This window comes from Taudactylus pleione, unplaced genomic scaffold, assembly GCF_031769625.1.
Source record: "Taudactylus pleione unplaced genomic scaffold, aTauple2 ptg000349l, whole genome shotgun sequence".
In the NCBI taxonomy this organism is placed as follows: Eukaryota; Metazoa; Chordata; class Amphibia; order Anura; family Myobatrachidae; genus Taudactylus; species Taudactylus pleione.
Genome location: NW_028284750.1, coordinates 3665604 through 3676913, shown reverse-complemented (window position 1 = coordinate 3676913; position 11310 = coordinate 3665604). Strand labels below are relative to the sequence as shown.

General features: G+C 43.1%; 1 protein-coding gene across 1 annotated transcript; it reads left to right on the top strand.

The window, feature by feature from the left end:
- The first annotated feature begins 2053 nt into the window (after positions 1 to 2053).
- Positions 2054 to 10588, top strand: LEAP2 (liver enriched antimicrobial peptide 2). The gene is made up of 3 exons (XM_088444105.1): positions 2054 to 2207; positions 6304 to 6446; positions 9999 to 10588. Exons 1-3 carry the CDS (start codon positions 2151 to 2153, stop codon positions 10033 to 10035), a joined length of 237 nt encoding a protein of 78 aa, XP_088300231.1. The 5' UTR covers positions 2054 to 2150; the 3' UTR covers positions 10036 to 10588.
- The last annotated feature ends 722 nt before the right edge of the window (positions 10589 to 11310 follow it).

Here is an 11310-nt window from a genome sequence, read left to right as displayed (position 1 = left end):
CCTTAACGGTCAAGCCAGCCGGCCCTTTACTTATGACACAGGCGCACGCTTGGCACTACTTTGTTGATGCACGTGCGGCTACTGCGCACACAATTCACAAACACAGAAAATAATTTTTTTTTTGGTTTGGACTGGAGTGTACTTTCGGGGGTTACAGCACCCTTAACGGTCAAGCCAGCCGGCCCTTTACTTATGACACAGGCGCACGCTTGGCACTACTTTGTTGATGCACGTGCGGCTACTGCGCACACAATTCACAAACACAGAAAATAATTTTTTTTTGGTTTGGACTGGAGTGTACTTTCGGGGGTTACAGCACCCTTTAACGGTCAAGCCAGCCGGCCCTTTACTTATGACACAGGCGCACGCTTGGCACTACTTTGTTGATGCACGTGCGGCTACTGCGCACACAATTCACAAACACAGAAAATAATTTTTTTTTTGGTTTGGACTGGAGTGTACTTTGGGGGTTACAGCACCCTTTAACGGTCAAGCCAGCCGGCCCTTTACTTATGACACAGGCGCACGCTTGGCACTACTTTGTTGATGCACGTGCGGCTACTGCGCACACAATTCACAAACACAGAAAATAATTTTTTTTTTGGTTTGGACTGGAGTGTACTTTCGGGGGTTACAGCACCCTTAACGGTCAAGCCAGCCGGCCCTTTACTTATGACACAGGCGCACGCTTGGCACTACTTTGTTGATGCACGTGCGGCTACTGCGCACACAATTCACAAACACAGAAAATAATTTTTTTTTTGGTTTGGACTGGAGTGTACTTTGGGGGTTACAGCACCCTTTAACGGTCAAGCCAGCCGGCCCTTTACTTATGACACAGGCGCACGCTTGGCACTACTTTGTTGATGCACGTGCGGCTACTGCGCACACAATTCACAAACACAGAAAATATATTATTTTTTTAGCACTTGGGGGGAGCACCCCTGATGGACAGAGCACCCCCTGGACAACACTACAGCACTCCTTTAGGACTGGGACACTGCACAGGACTTTGGAGTGGACACAGCCCCTATGGAGAACTGACTGCACAACACAGTCCAGCCAGCCCCTATGGACTTTGAAGTAGTGGACACAGCCCCTATTAACAACAGCAGCACAGCACAACACAGCCAGCCCCTATGGACTTTGAAGTAGTGGACAACAGCAGCACTACACTACACTACACTACACAGCCCTAACTCCCACCCTCCCTCTTCACTGTCCACAGCCGAGTGAGAAAATGGCGCCGACGCGGGTACCTTATATAGGATCCAAAACCCGCGAGACTCGGAAGGCGGGATGATGACGTTTTGCCTCGATTTCAGATCCGAGTCAGGCGGGAAAAGTCGAGCCTGACTCGGATCAGACTCGGATCGGGGGGGTTCGGGGGGGTTCGGATTTCAGAAATCCGAACCCGCTCACCCCTAATATATATATATATATTTATTTCTTTATTAACAGTTTCTTATATAGCGCAACATATTCCTTTGTGCTTCATATACACACACCTTCATCATTCAGATTGACACCAGAATGTCAACTTTCAGTATATCGACAGCTGATTTTAGACTAGGGTTAGCATTAATTAGGAAGTCAATAAGAAAACATATTGTTGACATGCCGACATTGTGACTGTGGACTTTTTGGACCACACCTCATGTAATAACACAGGGCAAATTCAGAAAGTTGTGGAAAAGTTTCAAATAATGTACAGATGTAACGGTGAAAATTTCGATTAAATTCTGTATTTTGGGAGGGCGATGACTGTGCACTTCTCCTCATGGCTCTTATGAGAATATGGATTGCCGTACTTTTCAGTGGTTTACCACCTCATTCATTGTAAGAGCTATAAAAAGCCAAGTGCTTAACATAAAATTTGCCTCTCAAAGTCCACCAAAACCGTGAATGCTAACAGCATCCAGACGTCAGCGGGACAAGGGTTAGAGTACCATGACAGTGGGACATTGAGAAATGCTGGCAGTGTTAATATAGTCAGTTAGTAGGTATTAACTTATTAAATGTAACTTGCACTCTGCCCTTTTTCAGGCCACAAGTGATGCAATCAGTCCAGCCCATTGTGCATAAAGTTACCGGCAGGAACAAGATGCTTCCTTACCACTGCACCTGACCTTGCAGGATCAGCCAACAGCATGGGTCTACAGCATGGGACAGCTATCTTTGTGCTGTGTATCTTGTTAGTACATCAGGTGAGCCTAAATAAACAATACCATTGCTGGGAATGTAGATCTTTCCTTCTTGCATACTTTCTGCTAAGAAATACATTTGGAGTTTGTAAGGCATCTGAAGGTTGTAGCTGCTTTTCCTGTTTGAGTGAGATCCAGGATGCTGTTTAAGAAATCTACAAATTATAATTAATGACATGTAGCATAATGTACAAATGTGTTGTAAGCAACAGTACCCACCAGACTTATAATTATATTCTAATTAGCTTTGATCAGTCTTATAATATATAATTAAACTATTTTATTAAAATATAATATATAATTTAGTCTTATAATTAAACTAATAATGATAATAATCAAGATAAAGCTAAGTTGCTATAGATATGGCCCATTTAAGCTCGGTGCAGCATGTGATTAATTAAGCAGGATAGTTTGCAGATAGATCATGTTATCCTTACCTATAACATAACAATCCCAGGCCCCAGAGTCATAGAGATACTGGAAACTATATCCAGGGCTGCACAGCAGACTAGTATCCGTTACTCAAGGTGAGGTTCATCTAGTTGGAAAATGAATTAGAAAAAGGAAATCATGATCTCCTGGCTGGCATGTGGAACTTTCTCCTTCAATGGCAATAAATAATATTCTGGATTAACTTCTCCAAAACACCATATTTTAAGTTTTACATTTAAAGAATAGTGAAATGACAAAAATATGTATGACATGAAATAGAAATATATTCTCATATTTATATACCTCTGCTTATGTGAACAAATGTTTTGTTTTGTGGTCAACCTTGTTTACGTTAATTATTTTAGGTGAGGAGGATATATGGTATGTGACCGAGATTCTGACCAATTATCAGCAAGGAACAACAAAAACATAATAATCCCGTCGTTATCACACAATTCTAACTATAATTGTATGTACAGTCTAGTCCTGGGGTATTCAACATGTTGCCCTCTAACTGTGGTGGATGTACACATCCCAGTATGTCCTGCAACAGTTTTACTATTAGGGCATGCTGAGATATGTAGTTCCACTAAAGCTGGAGGGCAGCATGTTGAATACCCTTGTACATTTACAGATGTGTCCACACTCATCTTACCTCTGTGTGCTAGAAGTCATATTAAACATAACGCGTGAAGCGCCGTGCGACTCGGTAGCGCTGAGTGCCTTTTCACCTCAAAATCATCTTATTCACACATCAATGTGAATAAGTAGCGCAAGCAGCTTCTGCTGATTACAATGATATACAGCATGCCTATGTTCTCTGTGTGACTGCGGGTGTATCTGCATGCGTAATGCTACGTTATAGTGTCAGCGGTTGTGACACTAACGTAGTGCAAGGAAGTAAGATATATGTGGAGTGGACACATCTGTATATACAAAAAACAGTTATAATAATTTTCAATTGTTTGTAATTACCATCATACTGTCTATTTCAGATTCAACAATTATCTGCTTGAATCACCTTCTATCAGTACTGTAATTTATAACAGTCATTACATGGTTTTGTCAAATTCAAGGTAATATCGTTTTAGAGTCTCAGGTGATGCAATCCATAGCGCAAGGGTCTTTCCAAATTATGGAGTAATTAACATCTGACACGTACTTTCCCGCAATCTTTGCTTATGGTGGGTAGCAGGTCATGTTTTCAGGATTTCTGTCTGGAAACTGGTGGAATAATTACTGACCAAGCAAAACTGATTGACCTGTGCATGATTTTAAAAAAATCCTGAAAACATGACCTGTTGGTGGTACTGGATTACATTTGAGAACCCCTGATTTAAATGATATGCTCCTTTGAGCTGATGCAGTTGACCAAATGAAATGATTAAATAGGAAGATGCATTGGTTTGCTCAGTCCTGATTTATCAATTGATCAGGTAGTCTAAAGGTGCCCCATACACGGTGCGATGCACCGTTTAGGGCGACTGCCGATCAGTCGGCAGACGGATCGTGCTGTCACCGCTGGCAATCGTGCAGTCCCCGCAGACCGCGCGTTGTGCCGGCTTCCCCCTCCTTCATCTGAATGGGATCGTACATCGCATCCCGGATCAGATGGTTTTGCAGGAAGACCTAGGGATGCGATGTACGACCCCGCGGGAGCGCGCAGCACGATATCAGGTACGATATATCGTGCCCATACACGGTACGATATAGCACCTATATCGTGCCGTGCATGGGCGCCTTTACGGTGACTGGCACATACATCTTTATGAAGGTTTGTAGGATGGTGACTGTCACTGGTAGATCAGTATAAATACCCCAGGCTGATAACATTATTATACTCGCAGATCTGTAGCCGCATTTTAGGAAAAAAAAAGCAGCTGAGCCCACAAAAGAAAATCTATACAGTAGCTGACAACACAAAAAGCTGTAAGAAAATGGACTTTCAGTGAGATAAACAAATGTTTCCTGATTTATGGAGGTTTAGGAGTAAGTTCAGATTTGTGCATATTCCCAGGGAACATTACAGCTGCTCCATTATACCCCAGACACTTAATGAATTAATCCTGCTTGTGTTAATTTGAGTGCGATAACATTTATTCAACAATATGGAAATATAAAATATATTAAAATTCATACACAGGTAATAACATTTGAATGAAGCATTATTTCTATTAAATTATTTAAGGAAAAACAAATTAGAACATATTTTAAATATGCTAAATGTAATTTAATTTTGCAGTTATTAATTTATGGAAGTGTAGATAGTTTTATATAGATGCCTCCTAAAGAGTTGGGAAGTTGACCATAGCAACCAATCAGCTTCTAATTTATTATTATTATCCTTTATTTATATGGCGCCACAAGGGTTCTGCAGCGCCTTACACAGTACATAATGGTACGCTACTCAGCAGCGTACCTTGCGGGCATGACTCGAGTATAAGCCGAGGGGGGCTTTTTCAGCACAAAAAATGTGCTGAAAAACTCGGCTTATACTCGAGTATATACGGTAATTAAGTGAAGGAGAAGCACATGAGGAGAGAGGCCCCTGCTCGTGAGAGCTTACATTCTACTTATCATTTTATAGAATGTACTTTAAAAATTCTAGCTAGAAGCTGATTGGCTGCTGTGTGTTAAGGCACACATCCACTAGACTATTATATTGAGCGATTGAACGATAACGATATCGTTCGATCATCGTTTGAAAATCATTTGCAGATTGTGTAAAAAAAATAGTCTAAAATGACCAGCGATGCTCGCTCCTGCTGGTCATTTAGACATCTATCATCGCACAAATATGTTGTACAACCTGACGATATCATCTGGTTCAACATGTTTGCAGATGATTGATGAGCCTGCACTGAACGACTGTGCATTCAGTGTAGGCACATCACAGACAAACGACTGCATGATTACAATGTCATAATCGTGCAGTCTTTTGTCTGTCGTCTAGTAAATGTGTGCCTTAACTTTCCCACTCTTAGAAGGTTTAATACACCCGCCCTCCCAAAGAAGATATGACTAACTGGAAATGAGAGTGGCCTTGCTCAGAATGCACTTGTTTGGGTGGATTTGGGGCATGTACTAACTGGAAATGTGGGCAGTTAAGCAGTATTACCAAGTTTACTATATCATAACTTATACAAGATGGAGAATAAGATAACTGATGCTATGAGCAAGGTCTAACCTTTTATAATGCTCCTGTATGAAATCAAAGTCTGGGGAAAAAGAGGTCTCATCTTATGTTCTTGTTGGCACCACCAAGTGCAGAGACATCGTTCTAGAACAGAGGTTCCCATATTACAGTCCAGGGTTTAAGGATATCCATGCTTGAGTCCAGATAGTACCTCAGTCAATTTGATTTAAGTAATTAAGTCACCTGAGCTCATGCATGAACATCCTTAAAACATGGACTGTAATGGTGGAGTTTGGGATCCTCTGCAGTAGAGGATATTAGGACTTGCTTTGTAAAACTCCTACAGACAATGAGATGCCTGTATAACCACCTGCCCTGGCAGAAAGACGTGTAACAATTTAAAACATTAATTCATCATTTTAATGTTGTTGTGTCCTAGCTTCATTGAGTAACTGTGATTTATGATTTTTATTAACATTATAAAATACCCTAGCCAATTAGAAAACTTATTGTAAGGAACTCTCTTCTCAGCTGACAGCAACTCCCCTTTGTAATGTTGGCTCCAAAACAGCAGTGAGGCTAAGAAGGATGACGCCATTTTGGAGAGGACTGTCCTTGCGTCCTGTTGGCGCCTCTTGTAGAGATGATACTGAATGTCTTACAAGACTGTGCAGGTAATTCACCAACATGACCTCCACCATATAATACAATTACACCTATTAAAAAATAGATTATGAGTGGAGAAATGAATAACAATGGATTTAATGAAACCAGGAATTAAATTATTTTTGGAATAAACATCCTCTTTATAGGATAATTGTATAGTTAGTAACCGGGCGCTTTATTGATTTTGTGTAATGTTGTATTACTGTGAATTATACACAAGTATTTTGGTTCCTGTATTAATATTGTTTAATTTAAATAAAGGTATGAAAATAAATGCAATTCCATGTAGGCTGTTCATGTATGAACAAAAAGTCACTCAAGTGGGTACACGGTATGCAGTCAGGATGCCGACGGTCTTAATGCCGACCATCGGCATCCCGACTGTCTAATCCCGGCAAGGGTCTAATGACACGCATCGAAATCCCGTCGTCTGTCATTTTACCTATGCCAGGAGCCCGACGCCCGGCATTCCGATCGAAGGTAAGCCGGGCACCAGGCGCGGATAGCCGCGGGGGGGAGGGTTAGGTTAGGGGCTTCCAGGGGAGTTAGGCATCCACCTTGGAGGATTAGGCTAGGGGAAGGGGGGGGGGTTTAGGGTTAGGCAGCGGGGAAGGGGGGGTTTCGTTTAGGCACTTTAAGGGGGGTTAGGCAACTCTAAAGGAGGGTTGGGGGGGTTAGGTTAGTTAGTACTTACCTTTAGCGCAGTCTGGATCTTCAGTGGTGCCAGTCTCCAGCGTAAATGCGGTCCTGGCTAACCGCCAGTACACACAGCACAATCTGTGGGTGCTGCACAGCTGACGCGATGTCTGTGGACATTGTTGTTCACAGACATATCGTCTGTACACACCGGCCGACGTGCATTCAGTTATCGGCCAGTGTGTACCCAGCATTACAGTACAGAACATAAACATGGTTTATAAACATTGCTGCATCAGCAGTCACAATACCCAATTAGGCAGCAGGGTGCCAGAACCCAAGGGATAGGTGTGGTTGTAGGCAGTGGGGAGTAAATTATAGTACAAGTAAGGGTAGGAGAAGCACTTGAGGGAAGAGGGCCCTGCTTATGACAGCTTACATTCTTAAGGGGAAGGGCAGACAGACAGGGGTGACACAGTGGGGAGAGACAGAGAGCAGGGGGGCATGGAGTAGTGGGTTAGTATGAGAGCTGGATAGCTTTGATAAGGAAGCCCCACACCGCACACCCTACACCCAGAATATACTTACCTTGTGCCGGCAAGTCAGTCCCTCCTCTGCAGTGCCGTTTTTTCAGTGATATCTTCACTGCGCAGTGAAAGCAAATATTCTGGTACTGCGCCAGAACCATTGCTCACTTATGCACATGCACCATCTTCCCGAATATCACTGGGAAGATGGCGCCGTGGAGTACCCTCTTGCTGGCACAAGGTAAGACTTGGAGGGGGCCCTCTGCACACAGGCCTACCACGGGCACCCCTGGTAATATCTGCACTGTAAATGCCCATTAATCAGTTTGTACGCCAAGAGCACACAAATAAAGTGGATGCGCATATATAGATAAAAAGCTCTAATGAATATTATTTAAAGTCCAACATGAAATAAGATCAATGTTGTTCAAGAAGATGTTAAATATATTTGTGCCAACCTGTCCTTCTCTGTAATGGGGCACATCCACTAGACGATTTTAGCCTTGTCAAACCTCTAAACGATTTTCCCTTGAATTTTCCCTTGAAATTTGATCTTCCACTCTGAACGATTTGTAAACGATTTTTAAACAATTGAACGATATCGTTATCGTTCAATCGCCTGCTAAAATAGTCTAGTGGATGTGCCCCATAACTCCCACTCTTTTCCCCATGTGTAATAACATAGGAAAAAGGATCACAGGTACTGCATAGTAACCCGTACTGTACATCACAGGTACTGCATAGTAACCCGTACTGTACATCACAGGTACTGCACCGTAACACGTACATCACAGGTACTGCACAGTAACACGTACTGTACATCACAGGTACTGCATAGTAACCCGTACTGTACATCACAGGTACTGCATAGTAACTCGAACTGTACATCACAGGTACTGCACAGTAATCCGTACATCACAGGTACTGCACAGTAACCCGTACATCACAGGTACTGCACAGTAACCCGTACATCACAGGTACTGCACAGTAACCCGTACATCACAGGTACTGCACAGTAACCCGTACATCACAGGTACTGCACAGTAACCCGTACATCACAGGTACTGCACAGTAACCCGTACATCACAGGTACTGCACAGTAACCCGTACATCACAGGTACTGCACAGTAACCCGTACATCACAGGTACTGCACAGTAACCCGTACATCACAGGTACTGCACAGTAACCTGTACATCACAGGTACTGCACAGTAACCTGTACATCACAGGTACTGCACAGTAACACGTACATCACAGGTACTGCATAGTAACACGTACTGTACATCACAGGTACTGCATAGTAACACGTACTGTACATCATAGGTACTGCATAGTAACACGTACTGTACATCACAGGTACTGCATAGTAACACGTACTGTACATCATAGGTACTGCATAAGTAACACGTACTGCATAGTAACACGTACTATACATCACAGGTACTGCATAGTAACACGTACTGTACATCACAGGTACTGCATAGTAACCCGTACTGTACATCACAGGTACTGCACCGTAACACGTACATCACAGGTACTGCACAGTAACACGTAGTGTACATCACAGGTACTGCACAGTAGCACGTACTGTACATCACAGGTACTGCATAGTAACCCGTACTGTACATCACAGGTACTGCATAGTAACTCGTACTGTACATCACAGGTACTGCACAGTAACCCGTACATCACAGGTATTGCACAGTAACCCGTACATCACAGGTACTGCACAGTAACCCGTACATCACAGGTACTGTACAGTAACCCGTACATCACAGGTACTGAACAGTAACCCGTACATCACAGGTACTGAACAGTAACCCGTACATCACAGGTACTGCACAGTAACCCGTACATCACAGGTACTGCATAGTAACCCGTACTGTACATCACAGGTAATGCATAGTATCCCGTACTGTACATCACAGGTACTGCATAGTAACCCGTACTGTACATCACAGGTACTGCATAGTAACCCGTACTGTACATCACAGGTACTGCATAGTAACACGTACTGCATAGTAACACGTACTGTACATCACAGGTACTGCACAGTAACCCGTACATCACAGGTACTGCACAGTAACCCGTACATCACAGGTACTGCACAGTAACCCGTACTGTACATCACAGGTACTGCACAGTAACCCGTACTGTACATCACAGGTACTGCACAGTAACCCGTACTGTACATCACAGGTACTGCATAGTAACACGTACTGTACATCACAGGTACTGCATAGTAACACGTACTGCATAGTAACACGTACTGTACATCACAGGTACTGCATAGTAACACGTACTGTACATCACAGGAAATGTTAAAACCTAAAAACATTTTGAGAGCTTTGGGCTACCACATGAATGGAATAGACAATCTATGTTTATCTCTTTCAGGAAGAACCGCTGCTCCTTAAAGACATATGCAGACTAAGGCAAGAACTCGGTGGTGGCGTTATCAACAGCAATAAGGAATATATAACGCATCAGTTAACGCAGATAAAACTAGTTCTTTCTGCTTACATACAAGATTATTTATTTATTTTTGAGCTTACCTATGTAAAACTTGCACTCATGATTTGTGTATATTTATTGATATGTAACAAAGTATTTTCTAAGCATCATTTTGTTTGTGAGGCACTCACTGGTAGTCATCACTTATTGCAGATGGCGTATTACACCTCTATAATACAATGTAAATACTGGGGAATAATGGCCTCCGCAGGTGCTGGTAAGCCTGGTATACAGTATTTTACACTCAAAGTAAAGTTTCCCAAATGCTATAGCTAATATCATATCAAATGCTTTATTTACATGAACACCATTGATTAAGTTCTTTCACAAGATGGTCCTGCAAATAGACAGTAGATGCCCTGAGGACCGCGTTTAGGAGCCTTACACTATAGGCCATTCATTACTTACAATGCAAATCATTAAGCCCAATAAGTTGATATAAAAAAAGGCTTCTTAAAAACTAATAATAATAATTTACGTGCATATCGCAGATCCTGAAATTCTTCTATCCTAAGCACGGGTCAGTGGATTTTGCACATTGCAGTGATTGCACTGAGCGTAAAAGTTTGTGGGTCCCAGGGACTCCTCACTTTGGAAAACTGGGGTCCTACTCCACTTTTTTTGGATCCCACCACATACTATCGGAGTGAGGACAGGTAACAGTTGGGGTAGAAGGGGTTAAGGGCAAGCAGCAGTTGGGGTAAAGCTAAGGGTTAAGGCAGGAAGAAGTTGGGGTAGAGGGTAGTAAGTGCAGAAAGCAGTTGCGACATTGCTTGGGGCAAGGAGGGGGCTAGGGGCAGGCAGTTATGGGGGTAGGGAGGGGGCAGGGGTAGATAGCTGGCGCAGTACTGAGGGGCAAGGAGGGGGTTAGGGGCTTTCTCTAGCATTGCACTGAAGGGTCCCATCACACATTGGCAACACTGCTCAAACGTGTTCCAGCAAACACCGGCACTGCACAGCAGGGTCCCATGGGACAGTGATGACAAGATTGTGGAGGGGCATTTGGCAGTGATCACATGGTGGAGGGGCACGGGGCAGTGCTGACATGATGGGGTAAGGACTATAGGGCCCTGACATGATGGTGCTTGGAAAGGGGTGGGGGGGCAATTCCTAGAAAAACAATAGGTGAATGGTTAGGTAAAAAAAAAAAAAGGACAGCGACAAGATGGCTTTACCCAAACAGTACTGGCATGAA

Bases quoted from the DNA above. Each gene is read 5' to 3' on its own strand.
- LEAP2 (XM_088444105.1), top strand. From the start codon at position 2,151: ATGGGTCTACAGCATGGGACAGCTATCTTTGTGCTGTGTATCTTGTTA. The intron at 2,208-6,303 runs GTGAGCCTAAAT...CTCTCTTCTCAG, and splicing joins GTATCTTGTTAGTACATCAG to CTGACAGCAACTCCCCTTTG. The intron at 6,447-9,998 runs GTAATTCACCAA...TATCTCTTTCAG, and splicing joins TGTCTTACAAGACTGTGCAG to GAAGAACCGCTGCTCCTTAA.